The sequence below is a fragment of the Cavia porcellus genome, unplaced genomic scaffold (genome assembly GCF_034190915.1).
Source record: "Cavia porcellus strain 051 isolate PalLab524CR breed Dunkin Hartley unplaced genomic scaffold, mCavPor4.1 scaffold_1, whole genome shotgun sequence".
NCBI classification, from domain to species: Eukaryota; Metazoa; Chordata; class Mammalia; order Rodentia; family Caviidae; genus Cavia; species Cavia porcellus.
Genome location: NW_026947484.1, coordinates 115,785,854 through 115,806,395, shown reverse-complemented (window position 1 = coordinate 115,806,395; position 20,542 = coordinate 115,785,854). Strand labels below are relative to the sequence as shown.

General features: G+C 35.9%; 1 protein-coding gene across 8 annotated transcripts in view; it reads left to right on the top strand.

Annotated features, from left to right (window-relative positions):
• Arhgap29 (Rho GTPase activating protein 29) overlaps positions 1-20,542 on the top strand; it is a 69,002-nt gene that overhangs the window by 8,738 nt on the left and 39,722 nt on the right. For 2 of the 8 annotated variants that reach the window (XM_013142968.3, XM_013142969.2), the window contains exons 2-3: positions 6,618-6,854; positions 17,458-17,592. In XM_013142968.3, the coding sequence (XP_012998422.2) occupies positions 6,650-6,854; positions 17,458-17,592 (340 nt within the window). In that variant the 5' untranslated portion in view covers positions 6,618-6,649. Of the gene's footprint in view, positions 1-295; positions 670-912; positions 1,065-6,617; positions 6,855-10,995; positions 11,075-17,457; positions 17,593-20,542 lie in introns of those variants that run through there. The other 6 variants (XM_063254522.1, XM_003479162.4, XM_063254533.1 and 3 more) reach the window with 6 other exon arrangements.

The following is a 20,542-nucleotide window of genomic DNA, read 5'->3' as shown; positions in this document are numbered from 1 at the left end:
TCTTTAGTCATTCCCTATTAGTCTTTTTCTCATTCTGAAGTGAATTTGAGAGAGCAGTTGAAGGGAAATAGGCCTAAGTGGAAATTACTAGCCTCACCAGCGGGCAGAGCGTTGGCTGATTGCAGGCAGCGCATTCTTCTGGAAGGCGCTGGGTCGCCCGCCACCAGTGCGGAGCCCCCTCCTCCGGTGTGCCCTCAAGGGGGCTGGAGAGGGAGGGTGAAGGTGTCCAAAGAAGTACATCAAAAGCAGTTTGGGGCATCTGTCCGCCAGATCCAGTCATCTAGTGACTTTTACCTAAGTCGCTCCACTGCCAGGCTGCTACCGACCGGTCCCGCGGGGTCCTGAGACAGCGCCAGGCCGGGACGCCACCAACTGCTAGAGCCCGCGGGACGGAGTGCGCGCCGCCGCCCACCTGCTGGGGAGCGGCCGGGCACGGGAGCTCCGGCCAATGGGCTAGGGGCCAGGGGGCGGACCCGGGGCGGGGCGTCAAGGCGGGGCCGCGGGCGCGCTGGTGGCCGGAGCTGCTCGGGCGGCGGCGGCGTTTCGGCCGGGCGTCCGCGGCCGTGCTTGGGGGATGGGGGCTGCGCCGTGCAGCCCGAGGAGGCGGCGGCGGCGGCCGTGAGTGCGGCCGTGAGCGTTCGCGTCCGGAACGCGGGATGGAGCGTCCGGGTGAGTGTGTGGCGGCGGCGCTGGCTCCCGCGGGGGTCGAGGACGCCCGCGCCCGCCTAGGAAGGGTGGCGTAGGGGCCCGGGGGGTGGGGGCTGAGGAGCGGGTGGCGCGAGCTGTGGCCGCGAGCAGATGTTGAACGTAGCAACGGCAAACAGGTAGCCGATACCTCTACTCGACTGTTCGACCAGCTTCTAACTCATTCCCAAGACAGATTCCTGGTTACTGGGCTCTTCTCTCCCGCAGGGAAGCCGAGAGTCGGAATCGGCGGCATGAGGGCGCAGCCCGGCGCCCCTGCCTGTGGTCTCCTGCTTGAGCCAGCCCTCTGCTGCCCTCACTCCGTCAGGGTGTTTTAGGATTTTCGTCGTGTTTTCCTTCCAGTCTTTCGAGTTCAGGAGGTGTGTTTTGTTTGAGGGATTCTCGGTCTCAGTGATTTGTCTCTCAGTTCGACTTTGGAGGTTGATTTTTGTAACCAAACAAAAAAATTAAGTTTGATTGGACTTTAGTGATAGCAAATCTGAGGCGTTTTAAGGCGGAGTCCAAGGGATGGACCTCGTGTCTCGATGTTTTATCTTTTTAAACTCTTCCTCAAGAGGGAATTTGCCTCCTGCCTTTTCTGGTGGCAGGATGTTTTGGAAAAGGCAGGAGCAGAGTGCCCCTTCCCTTTTCACAGGCTGTTTCCTTGACTTTATCACGTATTGCTATCAACTTCAGCTGTCTGTTTTAGTTGCTCTGTCCTTCCCTCTGCATTTAAGTCCCGGATGGGGAACGTGCTTTTTGGCATTGGGTACTTTTGGCTGGCCAGAGACGAGCGTGCTGCCTGCCAGGAATGCTAGACATTCTGGAGGCGTGGGAGGCTGGGCAGCTTCCTCTTTTTAAAGCGTGCTGGATTCGCGCTGTACAGGAATGAAGTGTATGTGTTGCACGCCTTCCTTTAGAAATTGTTTGCATATTATTGATAAAACTTTCTGACATATTCCCATTCTGTTTTGGGTAATGCTTAAAGTATAAAGCCTTCATTAACTTTTTTCTTACTATTTTTCCCCCCTTTGGGAAGCTTTCAGTTCATACCAAATCGGAAATCATAAGATGGAAACCATTAAGAACCATTAAGGGCAGTTTTACACTTCAGTTAGCCCAATGCCTAAAATGAAACACATTTCTATAATGTACATTTTGCATCGTATGGGCGTGGCACAAGGAACATTTGACACAGGCGCTAAAAGTCTTGGAAAAGCTACCTTTTGGGAAGACTAGGAAGTTTGTGTATACTTTTCTGTTTTCTCCCCCAGCCTCAGCCAGGGCATTACACATGCTACTGCTAAACTAACACTCTTAGCCCTGTGTCCACGTTTCTATCGCACATATTTCTTAGAATATAGACTACACAGAGCAAGTTTTATGTGGTGATTTTCTACTTGTTATAGAATTCTTTGGTACATGTTTTTTATCTAGGTTTAGATTTGGAGATGTTTATAAGAATTAGAGTTTCACAAATATTTGGCTCGAAGATTTGTTTGCACAGTTCAAACTTCACTTGGAGGCCTTTTATTTTAGTAAGCTTCCATGAAGTCAGTTGAGTTTTTGAAATTGTTTCCGGTCTTACATTTTTTTTCTTAAAATCTACAAATGTAGTGAAGCCAGGACTCAACGTTTAAAAGCAATTTCCCACAATAAGCCAGTTATAATGCTAGTAGTAATGGCTAATAGTTATTAAGTTTTTATGATGAGCTAGACACTGCCGAGTACTTTCCATGCATTAGTTTCTAATTTAATTAAATTGCCTGTTGCAATCTGTTATTAACTGCATTTTATATTACCACTTAACTCGAGAACATTCGTTTTGGCACATGGAAAAGGAGTGTTATGATCTTGGATAGTACAGATTTTCTAAACTTTGTACAGTTATGAAAACTTCCATTACATTTGTTATTCTAAACTAAGTGCAGTGTTTCCTTTTTCAGTTTAAAATATGAAAATGATAAAGACAAAATTACCATATTAATCATAATGCTAACTAGAGTTAGAGTGTGATCCTTTTTAGACTCCCCCCTCCTCTTCTGACAAAACAGTCAAAAGGCCTCTTACAAATCATTGAGAAGACTGTCTAGCAAACTTTAACACTTCTGCACTTTACTTAATAAAATCATTGTTTACTTTTGACATCTTTTAACCTTAATAAGTAAAAAAAAGTTTCGAAAATTTAAAAGCTATTGGTGGAAAAGGAGATTTGAGCATAATAATAATGCTTAAAAATTGCCCTAGGTTCATTTTAGAAATTACACCTTTAAGGATTAATGTTAAATAGTTTTGAAACTAGTTTAAGTATGCAAATTACATTCTGAGAAATTTGAATTATTCAAAGGACACTGAATATAGCTAATAAATATTACAGCACCCTATTTATGTAATCCTGAGAGACACTGATAGAAATACAACTTGTTTTTTTGGTGCTGGGGCTTGACCTGAGGGCCTCCTGCATGCCATTCCTCAGCTACACTCCAGACTTAGAAATACAATTTTGATTTCATTTTTATGCAACGTTGTTGTCACTCAGCCTCATATGGTTTTTGTTTCTTTGGGTTTTTTGGGGGAGGTGAATATCTTAGATTTTTAAAAAATATTTTCACCTCAAAATATTTTTAAAAAACGTTTCCTTAGTATATTTGTGGTACATCATGAATATATTCGTTGTAGGTGGTTGATCCATGTACATAATACATCTTATTTCTTTTTACATCTTTCCTATCCTTCTACTCTTTCCCGCTGTTAGTACCCTTCCCATTTCCCAAAGATCTGTTTCTCTGTATCCTATTGTTTTATCTTCTATCTTGCTCTTTGATTTATTTACATTTTTTGTTCCTTATATAAGAGAAGCCATATGAGTTTTAAGCTTGTGTGTCTGATTTATTTTACTTAACTGTATGGTTTAAAGGTGCATCCACTCTCCTACAAGTGACTCAAGTTCATCATTCTTCATTCTTTATGATAGTGTAGTACTACATTGTATGTAAACACTACACTTCCTTTATGCTTTTATCTTGATGAATATATAGGCTGCTTTCTCAGTTTAGCTATTATGAATTGTGCCGCTGTGAACATGGATATGTGTATATCATTGTAGCATATCTTTAACTCTTTCAGGAAGATACCCAGAAGAAAGATAAGTGGGTTGAATGGAATTTCTAGTTAAAATTTTTTAGGGAATCTTTATACTGATTTCCCTAGTGATTGAACTAGTTTACATTCTCATCAACAATGTAGAAGGAACTCTTTTCCTCCACAGTTTCACCAGCATTTATTATTATTTAATTTCTTTTTTTTTTTTTGTCTTTTTCCTTTTTATCGGTACCGGGAATTGAACTCAGGACTGCCTGCTTACAAGGCAGGCGCTTTATGCCGCTGAGCTAAATCCCCAGCCCCTTATTTAATTTCTTGATGGTCGCTTTAAGAATACTGCAACAAGCTGTTTTTGTCTCTATAAAAATCTATTGTAACTGTAAAGTTATAGGTCCATATTTCTACAAATTCATTCATTTTGAATTCTATCTCTCCATTATTCATTATTCCATCTCTACTTATATCCTAAGCACTGTGTAGTGAACAAAGAGCACATGGTTAGCAAACAGAAGTGGTCTTGATTTCCTGAAGATTGTAGTGTGTATGAGAAAATACAGATCATTTACCTGAATGGTGCTAAATGCAGTGATGAAAGTATACGGTGTCAGTAGGCACATCCAGTTTGTGTCCCACAGCCCACTTGCCCTCTTTCTTTTAATATCAAAATAAAAAAATATTTAAAAATTAAAATTTTATCATTTACATTAACAACATTAGATATTTGATTTGCAGCCTGAGACAATTCCTCCTCACTTAGGGCAGTACAGGCAAAATTCCTTTTGAGATTCTGCTGTGGTTTAGTGGTAGTAGTTATGGAGCAGTGGGACTTGTCCATGAGGGGAAGTCTTTGAGGAAGTTGAGCGGATAGGAATAAGCTCAGAGTGGGTAAACAAACGAGTAGTGAGTGGTCCAGGGAAGTTGACCAGTGAATGTAGATAGAACCCTGACCTGAACAGTTGGTGTTTTAAAAACTATATAACATTATATATAAAACTACTGTAGTGAGTTGGAACCTGTATTGTAAAAAACGAACCAAAAGTTGGGTTCAGTGGCAGTGGCACATCCATATAATCTCAGCTGCTTCAGGAGGCAGAGGCAGGAGACTAGCAAATTAGAGACCATCCTGATCAGTTTGGCAAGACCTCGTCTCAAAAAGGACTGAAGATTTCTCACCCCACAGACAAATGTACTTAATGTATCCTGGTACTTGATGTATATATATATCGTACTTAATGTATGTCTTGGTTGTGATGTAAAATTATTTCATGCCATTGGTCACAGTAAACAGAGACTGTTAAAAGTGTGAACAGGAGGTGTTTGTGGCAGGAATGTGACCCCAGATTACATTATAGCAGTCTTGTAGAGCCTGACATCTTTTCTCTTGTCGTTTTGAATTATTTCAAGCAGAGAAATGACATCATGTGGTTTTTGTTTGAAAGTTTGGTTATTACCTTTGTAAAGGGATGAAATGGTTGTAGAGGGTGCAGTTGTTTAGACAGTAAATGATGGGAATTCGCTAGTGTGGAAGTATTACAAAATAGGGGATAAATTAGAGAACTATAATGAGGAAGAAAAAATAGGGAGTTGGGTAAGGTACAACAGTAAGTGATTCAGTAATATTTTTATATGTGAGAGATACCATTAAATAAAACTTGCTACTGTGACATTCACAGAAGTCCTTAGTTTGAAAGTATCCAGATATTCAAGACAAAATAAAAAACCTTTTAATGATAATGCTTGAGCTAATTTAATTCTAGGCACTGCTTTTTTGATTTTAAGAAATACAAATAAATTGAGGACTTTTAATTATGGAAAAGTAAGATAAAGAACAAACTAAGACTCTTAAATTCTGATGGCAGGAATAGATGTTTTAAACATTAAAAATCTTTTACTCTCTCGATCCTCACAAAAGCCTGTAAATAAATTGTATTGGTCACACATCTGGAAATTATTAGAACCAGAATTTCAAATATAAATTTTTCATATACCAAAACATTGCCTTTATTTACTATACTATCCTGAAATTACCAAAAATGTCATTTATTCAAATGAAGATAAGTCAGATTAGTGGGAAAGTAAATGTAATTGAACTTCTTTTATGTGGTGAATGGATATTGCTATGCTATTGTCTCATTTAAATCTTAACAGTAATCTGAGGTAGATGTGCTGACAGGATGTTTCTCCCATTTTATAAATGAGCGCTGAACTATGTCCCCAGCCCTTTAGTATTTATTATTTAAATTTCAAAGTAGAGACTTGCTAAGGTGCTAAATTGCCCTGGCTGAGTTCCAGCTTCACTCCTGCCTCAGCCTCTTAAGAGCGTTAGCTAAGGCTGTAGACATGTACCATCATGCCCAGCTTTAACCTTTATTTTTGAAGATAATATTACTGAGGGAAAATACAACCTTCAACTAAGCGATGTTTTTAATAACTTTTACAATTAAAAGCATTCTATATGATATGAATTAAGAGGGAATTATTAAGAGCATGAACTTTGATGTCCATGCAGACCTAAGTTTTACTCCCAGTTATCAGTTTGAGAGTGTGACAGATTTTTAAAATGTAGATCTCAGGACTCTGGCTTATGAAATGAAAAGAATGATACCTTGAATATTGCAGAATTGTCAAGATTACTGAACTTAATAAAGAGAATCTGCTATTAGTAGTACAATGTGTGTGTATGTATATGTGCATTTATTTCTAAAAATCTAAAAATAGAATCTTAAGGTAGGCTATGGGCTATTTGTGCAAACTTAGTATGTCTCTCTGGCTGATGTAGTGTTTGTGTTTCTCTCTGAACTTTTTTTTTTTTTTGTCTCTTGCCTCTTAAGGATTTCAGTTTTTCTGACTGTTAAATGAGAGGATGATTGCTCACAAACAGAAAAAGACAAAGAAAAAACGTGTTGGGGCATCAGGCCAACTCTCTACTGATGTTACAACTTCTGAAATGGGTCTCAAGTCTGTAAGTTCCAACTCCATTTTTGACCCGGAGTACATCAAGGAGTTGGTGAATGATATCAGGAAGTTCTCCCAGATGTTACTATATTTGAAAGAAGCTATTCTTTCAGGTTTGTCAACTGTTTTTTCTTAGTGTTCTTACCAAATGGTGTGTAAAATTTTAAAATTCCAGCCAAGCCACAAATAAGTGTGTATACAATAGTAGGAATATTCTGCATTATTTTATGACTTTTTCCTCCCAGATGTTTCATGGTTAGAGTAGAAACCATTTATAATCAAGTAATAATGCAAGGCATAATAAAAAGCTTTGCTGAGCTTGAAAGGAATGAGTACAAAAATTTTAAATCAGTCTGCAGTTTCTAACAGGTTCATTTTACACGAGGTAATTTGACACATCAGAATTTTACCTTCTCATTAATGATAGTGTGATTGTTCTTTAATAAGCAGACTAAGGTTTATAGCTTATGCTGTTGACCCTTTTGCTTCAGTCTAGCTTTCTATTCTTAGGCAGTTTAATAACTGCATTTGAATGAATTTTTCTCAACAGTCAAATTTAATTCTGTTTTGCTATCTGTATTGTCTTGTTGAATTAAGGAATAATAGAATTTACTCTCTATAAAAATGGATAAATAGGACTTGATTTTCCTGAAGGGATCATATGCTCCTTATTTGATCTTCGTTCCTAAGTCTTTCAACCTTCAGTATCTCTTTAATATCCAAACTTAATGATAGTTGTAATTAATACTTAAGTGATGGCCCTGTTCTTTTGTGATAAGTAACCATCTATTTCTATATTCATCCTAGTATGTCTGGTAGATATTGAAAGCAACTATATGCAGTGATATTTAAATACCTCCTGGGCCTTCACAGAAATTTGTAAGATTTCAATAAATGTTTCTATATAGATAAGTGTTTATTTTCTGAAATGCACTTTGAAAAACAGAATTAAGACAATCTTGTGCTTGTACTAAAATGGCTTATTTCTCACCTATCTATAATTTTCTACTTGAAATTCTCAAAATAATTAGGAAGTGAGCCCTCAAAATTTGAATTTTTCTTAAAATAGTCACATGTCTTTTCTTTGAAGACTATATAAATATTATTAGGGAAAAAGTTAGTCTACCCCTGCTAATTTTAATACCTTGATTTCGAAGTCTAATTATACATGTTTAAATGGCAGTAAAGGTAGCTTGTTATTGTGGAAAGATATCCTAACTACCTGGGTTTTGATAATTTCTTTTTTTTTTAATCTTTTTGTCTTTTTGAGACATTGTCTCACTATGCAGTTCAGACTGGCCTTGAGCTCACTTTGTAGCCCTGGCTGGTCTGGAACTTGCAACAGTCCTCCTGCCTCAGCCTCCTGAGTGCTAGGATTATAGGTGTGAGCCACCATGCCCAGCTGATAATAAATTTCTTTTGCCATTTATTTCAAGAACCGTAAGCTGGTTATGGTGGCACACACCTGTAATCTAAACACACTGGGGGGGATTAAGTTAAGAGGATCACAAGTTTGAGCCCAGGCTGGGCCATTTAGAAGCTTTATTATTAAAAAAAAAAATAATTAAAAAGGACTGGGGATATAACTCAGTGCAAGGACTCTGGATTTAATCCCCAGTAGCAATACACATGTTCACACCCTACACATGTTCACACTCCAAAAAAGAAAAAAGCATAAAGATTTATTCTTAACTGAATGTTTTAAATTTAAAAGTATTTGCAAATTTATATACAGAAAAATTTATTCTTTTTGATGTACATTTCATTACTGGGATAATTTTTAAGGTGAAATTTAAAATGATATATTAATTGGTAATCACTAACCTCAGTTTAAGGTATACATGATTTTATTTAATGTATTGATTTAAGTTTTTATTAACATAAGACTATTTTAGTCAGGTTTTCTATTTGTTTTTTATTTTCGTTAGGAAATTTATTTCTTCAATGGTTTTGCCAGTAATTTGTCTTTTGCTCCTTAAAAGAAAGGATGCCAGATTTTGGTTCCCTTTTAGTCTAAAGTTACCTTTTAGTCTAAATCAGAATATCATTTTTTACATGTATACTTGAGCTGTAGTGCGGCAATGATATGAAGTCACTGCTCTCTTATCTTTGGTGTTTAGTCATACGGTTGAGGCCAGACCTACTGATGCTTTGTGATTGATTTATGGCTATGTTTTTGTTTTTCCAAACTGGTTGCAGAAATAATATATAGGTTGAGCATCCGTTATCCAGAGCTTCAAAACCCAAAACTCTGAGTATAGTGGTTATCAAAAAGTTTCATATTTCAGATTTTAAATGTAGGATTAGAGATGCTAGACAGGTAAAGCTGTGAAATATTTCAAAGTCTAAAAAATTCCGAAATCTGAAAGAATCTGGCCCCAAGCATTTTGGGTAAGGGATACTGAGCCTACGTAATTGTACGCGCTGCTTTTCGTTTTACAAGTAATTGTGCATATAAAGAAATTATATTTCCCAGTCCCCACAAAAGCAGGTACTTATAGCTACATTTCACATTTGAGATGTGTGTATAACTAAGATTTGTGATTTTTGTTAGAGCCTTTTTGCCAGTAGAGCCAGAAGAGTCTTAATGCAAAGTGGTTTATTCTTTCCATGCTGTTATAGCTGCTTCACATGGTAGGTACAGAATAAAAACACTCTGTTTTCATTATTTTAGTAGCTAATTCTGTTTTCTGTGGTGATTTTCTAGAGTTACACTGTCCAGTATGGTAGCCATTTAGACATATGTGGCTACTGTAACTTTAATTAAAGTAGACACCTTTCACAAGTTCAGTTAGAATAATGGCTACCATACTATAGAATGAAGAAACAAAATATGTATCATTTCAGAGATTTCTGCTGGATAGTACTAGTATAGACATTTGTTCTTTATCATTATTGAGACTATTAAGATGAATTCTTGATAATAGATATATATTTATATAACACTTAAAGGAAACCTAGCAGAAGTTGTTACTGAGGCAAAATTGTAAGAATATTACATAGAAGTTGCAGATCATTTGAAAGCCCCTTGCTTGGTTTGGCCTTGAAGTGTGTAATTTTTACTTTCTGCTTTGATTTGAGCTAGCAGATCATTTTCTACCCAAATTATACAATTTGGTTAAATTGGTACTAAAGAATAGTGGAAAAACTCTGGAAAGAGAATCATATTATTTAGGTTATCATCCTCGTTGTAGGCCTAATTTGCTACTAACTTTGGAATACAACATAAGTTGTTTGTTAACAAGGCACACCATTTTATTGGTTTTGTGATCCAAAATTTGATTGAAATTGAGTATGTACATTTTCCTGAATATTGACAATTTGAAGCTAAAGAAGACAGCAAGTATTTGTTTTTAACATTATGTAATATACTTTGCAGGTATTCCACCCTCATCCCCTAAATCTAGGGCATGTATGTGAGTGTCTGTGATTTATGATAGCTAGCTTAAATGTGATATTTATGAAATTATTCCAGTGAAATCATGAAGCACACATTATAGTCATTGTTGTGAAACTAAATAGACAAAATCAATGTCTGTCAAAGAGTTTTATAACCCCTGTAGGGTTAAGATATGTGTCTTTTTAGAAAAACATTTTTAATTTCTGAGTCAAAATGGAGAGCTTAGTTATAAGAGATTGGAGAACTGAAAGAGCACAGCATTCACAGAGTTTTGTGTTCTCTTTTCACTTTCTTCTATGGTGAGTTACCCTGTAGTCATATACAAATACTGTATACAAGTAGCTGATATGGATTATGACTTTTAAGAGCTCTACCCAGTGTCATTAAGGTACATTAAGAATAATTTCAGTGGTAAATTTTGCATCTTACATTAAATCACTGAAGATACACATATACATTTCATGTCTAATTACAATACTGTGGATTAATATGTGGTGTCTAAGTACTAATTCAGGTTTATGGTCCTTCTCTCCAAGGAATAGTGCATTCCAGATTCTAAATAACAGGGAAATTAGTTTTTCTTGCTTGTAAAAAATTTAAAATATGTCCTCTCCATTCTCAGGCAGAATATCATTGAAGGAAATTTGAAATCTTGGAATTTGAAAAGTGCAGGCTTTTAAATTAGTCTAGTAGGAAGAGTGCAACATATCTGTAATTTTTCTACAACTCAGTGTCAACAGTCTTAATATTTATTGCAATTTTGTCTTTTTGATATATAACACTATTTTAAAGTAGATTTTAATGAAAATTTACCATTGTGACTAATACTTCTGGGACTTTTTTGTTTTTTGTAGGGGGTGGTTTTTACACAGAAAGGAGGATAAAATTCTCTAATTTTTAAAATTCTCTTAATTTTTAAAAATGCCTTCTAAGGTGAGCATTTATTTTATTTATTTATTTATTTTGGTCTTTTTCGTTTTTATCGGTACCAGAAATTGAACTCAACGACCACACACTTGCAAGGCAGGCACTTATGCCACTGAGCTAAATCCCCAGCCCCAGCATTTATTATTTTTTAAAAACAATTCTGATCTCTTAAGTGATAGCTTCTGATTAAGTCTAGATCCTAGGCTTTATAGAACTATCGTCAGACTAGGTATGTTAACTTGGTAACACAAGTTTTATTAAACAGTAGGAGTTAAATGAAACTACTATTACATAGTTGTTACATGGTCCTCAGTAGTTCTGCATAAGTTTGCACTTTTGTTTGAAGTCCTGTCTTAATCCTGTCTTATAAATTAGCTATTTTTCCCCCAGGTTAAATGTAGAAGATTCGTAGTTTTTTTTTTTTTTTCCCAGACAAATTTCAGTGACTGTTTATTTTACCATTGTTAATTCTTAATTTTAGCATCACAGTGTGCCAAAAGTTTTGTGAGATATTAGAAACATGTAAATTGCTAGCCTCAAATGTGTCCTGCTCAGTTTTCTAGAAGTAAACCTCTTTAGAAGTGACTTGTAAGTGAATGTCACTTGAGATTAATGTGAATATTAATATTTTATGACAGTGAATAGAACGTGTGCCATGAATCGTTGAAGAATGAACTGTATGAAACTCAGGTAGCTTATTTATTAAATGCGTATCAGTTCTTAAGGAGATGGAAGTCATCTCTGCTTGCCCAGAATGGTTTACATAATTTAACACCATTTGTGGTAGAAATCAGTATATTCATTGGAACCTAAAGCCTGTTAAATCACTCATTGCAGAGTAACTGTCATTTAACTATAATCTCTTAATCGTGTGGCAATATGTCATAGTGAGTAAGAACATAAATTTTAGAACCAGAATACCCAAGGTGGAATCCTCATTCTGCTACTTGTTAACGCTGGGCAGTCTGTTTCTCTTTTTTGTATCTCAATTTCCCCATCTGTTAGGAGGAGATAGTAGTTAGTGTCTATTTTGCTGGATTTGGCAGGGGAAGGGGGAATAAATGAGATCATATATATAAAGCTCTTAGAGTGTTTTAAAATTTCAGCTGTTACTAGTCATCATTTCACAAGTAGCTAAAGAAGTTTCTGTTTCTCAGGACTTGCTTTTACCCTATAAATTCAAAAGCCATTACAGAAAAAGATAACGATACGTTGTGGTACTTTTTTTTCCTGACTTGTTTTCATTGCTTTCCCTAAAGCAGTGATGGTGAACTTTCTACAACTTTCAGGGATGCAAACAGCCCTCTGTGCCCTAGGTTCGCCACCACTGCCCTAGAAGTTAAGCTGTATTGAGACAAATTTTAAAACTGCAGTTTTTTTTTTAAATCAAGGAAAAAATGTTTTTTCCACTTGTCTACTTAAGTATTTCCATGAAATGTTTGCAGTGTAAACACTGTGGTATTGTCTGAATTCATGAGAACCAAAAAGTGGAGCTGGGTAATCTGTTTTCACTTGATAAGCTGAATTAAAGTAAATGGCACAAATAGATGAAACAATAAAATTCAGATTACCATATTACAGGGGTAATACGTAAACAAACTGTGGGATATTATTTTACTGTTCTAGATAATTTAGTGTAAAGATTTTGGTTGAACTTCATTGTATTCACATTTATAAAACCTTTGTAGTATAAATTAAACTATATTATTTACAGAGTGGCTACTATCCCACTTAAAAACTATCTTGTATTTAGTTGTAGAATTAACTACTCTAACCTGAATTGATTGGTATACACATTTTTATAAAGTATGTCCTTAAAGACTTTTATTTCCAAACAACTTACTTAGATTTTACATATAAAATTTAAACTTTAGTGCTTACTGTTAATAATTTGCAATAGTGCAAACTATTGTGGAGCATAGCTGTGTTCTTTATTGAATACAGTTCTATGTGAGATAATGTTTTGAAAGTGATTTAGTGTGAACAACTTACATACAGGTTTACTAATTAGTCATCATTTGTGTGTAAGATAGTAACCTCAATTTCATTCTTATTAAATGTATTTGATCCACTTTAATTTTAAGTGTGGCAGGATAGATACTTTTATTAATTCTCTTTTCCTGATGATGAATCTGAGATCAGAGAAGCCAAGAATTTCATATATTCTTACAGCCATTTCAAGGAGGTGACACATGAAGGATTGGAACTTAGGTTTCTTAATCTAAGTCTGTTGACTTTCTACTCAACCAAGCACCTGCTCTCCTTTCTTCAAAATTGAGCAATATTAACTACTTCTTGCTTTAGTCATTGTGCTACTGTTTTGTTTGTTTGGGAGAGTCAAATAGGATAGTGTTAATGGATGAGTGCTTTAAACTCCTTAAAACTTTTTACAAAGTTATATTTTAAGAGACTTTTTTTTTTTTTTTTTTTTGGTACGGGGAATCGAACTCAAAACCGCGCACTTGCAAGGGAGGCACTTATGCTTCTGAGCTATATCCCCAGCCCCCAAAGTTATAGTTTTAGTTCAAAAGGTTTTTGCTTCATAGAGGTGTGTTTGAGGACTTAAGGGGTAAAGATCATTTGCTAAACTTCAGGCATAGTGGCACACACCTGTAATTGCAGCACTTGGGCACCTGAGTCAGGTGGATTGTCCTGGGTTTAAAGCCAGCCTGGTCAATTCAGGGACACTCTGAAATCCAGAGTGAGACCCTGTCTAAAAAAAGTAAAAATGGAACTTCTTCCTTTACCACTTAAGGCCCAAACAATTCAGGCTTGTTATGTTTGAAGTGATTATCAGGATGTATTGATATCCTAGTAGTTGACCCTTTGCAAAAATATATAGGAAAGTTTATGAATCAAACATTTTCTTTAGTTATCTTCTGTTAATTTATAAATTAATTTTTTTTGTCTTTTTCATTTTTATCAGTACCAGGAATCGAACTCACGACCGCCTGCTTTGCAAGGCAGGTGCTTATGCCGCTGAGCTAAATCCCCAGCCCCATCTTCTGTTAATTTATAGGCTTCAGAAATGTATTTAATCATAGGAATTAGAGTTATTTGTAGTGCACTTTTAGGTCTTTATAAAATGGATTTTTAAATAACTCAGTTATGGTTTTTCAGTATGTTTATTTGTAACAACTTCATTATCACTTTGTAAGGGCTTCTTTGGAGGAAAAAGGAATTTTAAGTTGATAAACTTTATGCTGACAGTTATTGGAGTATCATCACATTATATCAAAAGTAGTTACTCTCAACATGAATTATTGTTATCATTGTTGATCTTGATCAAATGTCTGAAGTACTGTTTGTCAGCTGTTTCTCCACTGTACTGTTTTTGTCCTGCTATGCATACTGGAAAAAATAGTCACCATATATAACCCGCAGTTTAGGGTATTTATGCTTTACTTCCTTCAGGGCAAATTTTCTACATAAAGTATTTATATTCTTATACACGGGATATTTTTCCTCTATTGTAAATTTACTGTTTATAATAAATATAAATGCTTGAATGTTTATTTTACACTTTAGTCTATAAGCCAATTCTACTTTATTAATGTTTTACTAAAATTTTTACAGATTTGGCCAGTAGGAACTTTTTCATTATCTTCTTATATACCTTTGGCGTACATTTTTCATTTTTTAATCTTTTTCCTTACTTCCTAATACTGCCAGATGTTTCTGTCTCAGCTGACACATTTTCTTTCGCTGTCCTGGAATCAGCTGTTTCACTAAGAAGCTCTGGTTCCTTTCATTGAAGAATCATATCAGAAAGCAAGATCTGGTATGCTTGTTAAATACTGAAGTGTCTTTTCAAAGCGCTGCCTAACAGCAAAGAGCTCTGTGACTACTAATCCATGTAACTATATACATATATCTATAAATGTTTCTATATGTAACCGTCTGTACTAAGCTAAAGTCAGCTCTTTTTTTTTTTTTTTTTAGCCAGTCAAATTTAGCAGTGGGGGGGTGGTATACCAACTTTAGTGACACTAATGTTAATAAGTTCTGATAACCCACTGCCATCGGACCAGCCTAAAGTCAGTTCTTAATGAAATGTCCAACTTTATTACTGTATTGACTAGTACTAGTCTTGTCTCTGTATTTTTAATTTCCAAAGTGAGATACCTGAATACCATCATCTGCCCACCATTTCTTTAATTGCTCAATTCCAGTGTACATGCATAGCAGTGTCAGAATTGTTAACCTAGGTTTCCATTGGGAAAAAAATTTATCAACTAAAGTTCAGTCCTCATGAGTATTTCCTTTGCCTTTCATCTTAGAGGTTACCCATTTCTAAAGTTACAGAGGCTAACACCTATTCTATTTTTATATAAGTAAAATTTGTTGTATGAATGACTTGGACTTTCTCCTAGAAGGTGCTGTGTTCTCTTTGTGTCTGGCACTACCTGGACTACTTTTATTTGTTGCTTCTCTCTGAAATATTCTGCCTGATATACCCACCCCACCTTGTTCTTCTCATCCTATAAATCAGTCTCTCTCCTTCTCTGTCTGTCTCTTTCCTTTTTTTCTCTCCCTCCATCCCTCTTTTTCTGCACTGCAGAGTGAGCTACATCCCTAGACCTTTTTGTTTTTTTCTTATTTTGAGACAGAATGGAATCTTAGTTAAGTTGCCCAGGCTGGACTCAAACTTGAGATCCTCTTGCCTCAGCCTCCCAAAGACTATGCCATTATCCCTGGCTTCTTTCTTAACAAAATTGTGAGTGAATAGAGTATATGATGGATGATGGTGGAATATTTTATTTTTGTTTTCTTTTTTTTTTTTTTTTGTCTTTTTCATTTTTGTCTTTTTCATTTTTGTCGGTACCAGGGATCGAACTCACGACCGCCTGCTTACAACAGGCGCTTATGCCGCTGAGCTAAATCCCCAGCCCCCTATTTTTGTTTTCGATTCTGTAGTTTTTCTTAACATTTCTGGAAAAGAATGAATTTGTGTATGTAAAAATAACACTATGTTTTTAAAGCTATTAGAAAGAGGGAAACAGTGTAACATTAAGAGCATAGATGCTGGAATAATATACCATGGCTTAAAATTCTGGCTCCATAGTTTAATAACTTGGTAAATTTAGGTATGCCTCAATTTTCTCATCAGTGTAAGGGAAATTTTTAGATTATCTACACAGTAAGATGGATGCGAATATTAAATAAGACAGTGCATCCTTTAAATGTTTTTTAGAATTCCTAGCACATGCTAAACAGTTACGGTTAATCATTTTTAAACACTAGTGCTATTGGTTACAGAAATAAAATTATAACAGAATATTGTATTTAAGGTGATTATCTTTTCAACTCTTGAAGATTACCTCAGAGTTTTAAAGGCAGGATGATTATATATTTTAGTTTACCTAGAATGGTGATCCAGAAATACGCTGCTTGTGCTAGCATGATTATGAGTAGCATCCATTCTGTTTCCCAAAATATTTTGGTTTCAATGGTAAGTTATATGGTCACCTTATGTACAGGTGTATAAAGCTCTTATTTATATTCCTCTGACCAGGGGTGGTATAAATGAGTGGAGTGGACTAGGGTTAGACTAGTGGGTCCTGGGAAAATGCATGTCTAAGAGGGCAGCATTGTTTTGTTTCAGCTGCTGGGGCCAAGGAGAAAGGTAGGTTTGCTATAACCAAATCGTTTTCAGAACTAGGCAGACATCTGGGTATTTTTTTAATGACTATTTTTCTAAGAAGTACAAAATGTATTAAAAGATCTATGTATTTTGTCATAATAATATCACAGTTTTAAGAATAAAAAGGTGATGGTCCTTATATATATGCCTGTGAGTTACTGACTTACAATAACTGGTAATTGTAATTGATGGTACAAATAATCAGTTCTTATGTAGAAAATTAACATGTGTTTTTAAAAATACTGGTTAATGTTGCTAGACTTTTTAGGGCTTTTAACTTTGTTACCATACATTACACACTGAGCACAGGGAGCATAATTTGAATGTCTCACTGCTAGGTGGCTTGAACCATTTGTGGTACATACATGACTGTCCCATGCATGTCCGTACTACTTTCTACCATCAGTGGTGCAAGCCACACAATGGTGGTTGAAGCCAGTGGGAATGTGTTAAAGTATGTGATAGTAATAACTATAAGACAGAAAACACCTTATATAATTTCCTTACAGGAAATCTGCATAAAAATGAAAAAGGCAGTGCTACAGTAAATTAACCATACAGGATTTTCTGAGGGCTGTCTCAATATATATATATATATAATTAACAGTAGTAAAAATAGAATTGAATGTGTAGGTGAAAATTGTGGAACCAGTGCTTTCTTTTTAAAATATGCTTCATATCTTTTGTAGCTTAGATTTCCAGAATTTTGCTTTAGAAACACATTTAAATTTTTTGCCTTTTTAAGATTGTTTTAAAGAAGTCATCCATATACGTCTAGAGGAACTTCTCCATGTTTTAAAGTCTGTAATGAATAAGCATCAGAACCTCAATTCTGTTGATCTACAAAATGCTGCAGAAGTACTTACTGCAAAAGTGAAAGGTAAGGAAGACATATTAAAAGTAGGTTGCTGTGGATAGAAAAGGTTCAAGGGGTACGTTTTGATCTATATTGACTCTAGACATGTGCCATCATGGCATTTATACAATGTGGATCAACAAAGGGATACATAGATAGATACAGATATTTGAATATTCCCACTTAGTCACAAGTAAAGCCTAAAAATTAAACTTTTATTTAGCTGCAAACACTGTAAAAGTAGTAACTTAAGTCAAACAATGGATGTTTAAAATTTTAGTTCTGTGAACAAATTAATGTGCATTTGAGAGAGCTTGTTAATGTACAGAAGTCTTTTATGTTGGTGTTGGAAAATAGCCATTTGTAGTATCTGCAGTTTGTACAACCAAATGGAGGAAAAGATTTAAGATCTGAAAATGAAATTAAAATGTAAATAAGTTATATGTACATACATAGGAAAATGCTTGTATATACATAAACAGAATCAAGAATTGAGACATGATCTTCTGGAATGACTTGCCACTCAAAGTTGTTGAAATTATTATGCTGCAATATATAATAATGTATAATAAGTATTATTAAGGAGTGAGGAGTATATTTAGAAAGTTAGGAGGTGGTTAGAAATAATGGTCTTGATAAGGGCTGAAGATCTAAAGTCAGAGACTGGGGTGTAGTACTAGTACAGTGTTGGTTGTCATATAGAGGGAATAGCTGTCCATGTGACAAAATATAAGACAGGAAGAACATTAGGGAGTATAGAGATATGAATTCGAAGGTGCTGGTTTATAAATTATTGATGTATAGGTGGTAATAGAAGAGTACAGCATTAATTCACAGTGTTCAGTGTAGATAGAAAACTGATATGAAATCTAGAGGCAGAGAAACAATTTGTAGGTAGAGAGATGATCTAAAGAAAAATATTTCAGAATTTTAAAAGTGCAGGGTTTTGAGAAGTGGTCGACAGTATAAAATGCCACTGATAGGAAAATGCAGATTCAACTAATGGAACCATAAAAAGTGACCTAAGGGTAACACTGGTGAAAGACAAAGTCACAGCCAGTTCCGTGATAGAGGTGTGCACACTGGCTGCAAGGAAACACAGTAAGCAGCCCATCTGAAGTTAATTGAAGAAAAGAAGATTTTTTAGAGGAGAAGGGTTACCAATCCGGAGTTTCAAAGGTCAAGTGTAGGCATTAATTGGGCTGGAGTAGTGGCAGCATCAGGACTGAACAAGAACTCTGGGTATGAAGAACATGCTAAGATTGATATCTTAGTTTCTTTCTCGTGCTGAGACACAATACCCAACACCCACAAATTAAGTCAGTAGTAGTTTATTTTGACCCATGTTTTAGTCCATAGCAGACTGTAAGTCAGAGTAGCATTAACTGAAGGGCTTGATTGGCAGCAGGAACCGGAGAGAGGCATCAAGGGAAGAGGGAAGGACATAGACCTTTTCAGGGTGTGCCCCGGTGACCACCTCCTCCAATCAGGCTTCACTTCCCAAATACCATTAGCTGTAAACTCATTAGTGCACTGGTCAGTGCCCTCATGATCCAGTCACCTCTCAAAAGCCCCACTCACAAGTACATGAGGCTTCAGGGGGCCATCTAGTAGATGTAAAGCAAACAGTTGCTGGCACACACTATTTGGAGAGGCCAAGTAGCAAGTTGTCAAGGAATGAAACAGGAAGAGAAAATAAAAACCTAGCCAATAAAATAGTTCATACGCTCACACACATACACACATCCCGTGATTTTATCCTGTTTGTGTGGTTTTCTGTTTTTGTATTTAGTGTACTGGAAAAAACATGTACTGTAGATGATTCAAAATGGGAAATACGGTAGCTTCTGTTTGTGGCTTTTTAAAAATGTGCTTAATAACCAGATTTGTTTTTAAATAGATTGTTTATAAATGCCATTTAACATTACTTAGATAGGGAAATTTGTGTCTATAGATAGTAAAATTTCCATGCTTAGAAATAGCCACCTCGTTCAATTGTTGTCAGTGGCTATTGTGTGCAGTCAGGATGTCCTGGGGAAGGAGTGCACCAGTGTGGTTGGTATCCACATTCCAGAAACAGACTTAAAGAGAGTGGTCTCTGCACTGCGTTGAAGATCTTTTTATCTCAAAAGTAAAGCAGTCTTTTGACTTTCCCACAGTGACTGTCTTTACCCTTGGGGTCAACGTTACTATTTTACTTTTGTGTTGCTTGAAATTTTAAAGGGAAAGATTACTTTGTTGTTGGGAAACTCACTCTGTACCAGTAAGATTGTATGAGATTAGAAAAATTTGAGTGTTTTATTTGGATTAAATTTATGTATTTTTAAATAAAACCACCTTCCCTGCCCCCACTGTAACTGTGGAAGCCATCCAAAAATATATTAGTGTTGAAAAATACTCACTGATCTGCAAAATAGAGTCAAATCAGAGCTTATTTAATTATTTTACTTTATGGCAATTTACTTTTCAAAACCTGGAGAGGCAAGGGATAGGTGAAACTAGTTTTGAGTGCTCATGCCAAACCATCTAAGTGCTTCACCTACTTCATTCTTTGCCAAAAAAAAAAAAAAATCTATAACAACTTTCTATTAGAAACTTCAAAAAAACCGTTGTGTGGTAAGATCAACATGCCAAAAGAATATAGTGAATATTTACATCATTTAATCTAACACCCTGATTACATTTTTACAAAACAACAGTTGACATGAGCAGTTGATTTGTTAAGTCTTACTGCATTTTTCATATTTACCAAACTGTAGAAAGAGGAAAAGGGGAGAAGGAAAGAGAGATAGAAAGAAAATACAATGCAGAATGACTGTGGAATCAGAGACGTATTATTTTGTGTTAACACAGATTTGAATATATGAAGTCTGTCTACTTCATAAGGGAAAAAAGTGAATTAAAAAAATTTGTTGGTTTTTTTTGGTCTTTTTGAGGCAGGGTTTCACTGTGCGGTTCAGGCTGACCTTGAGCT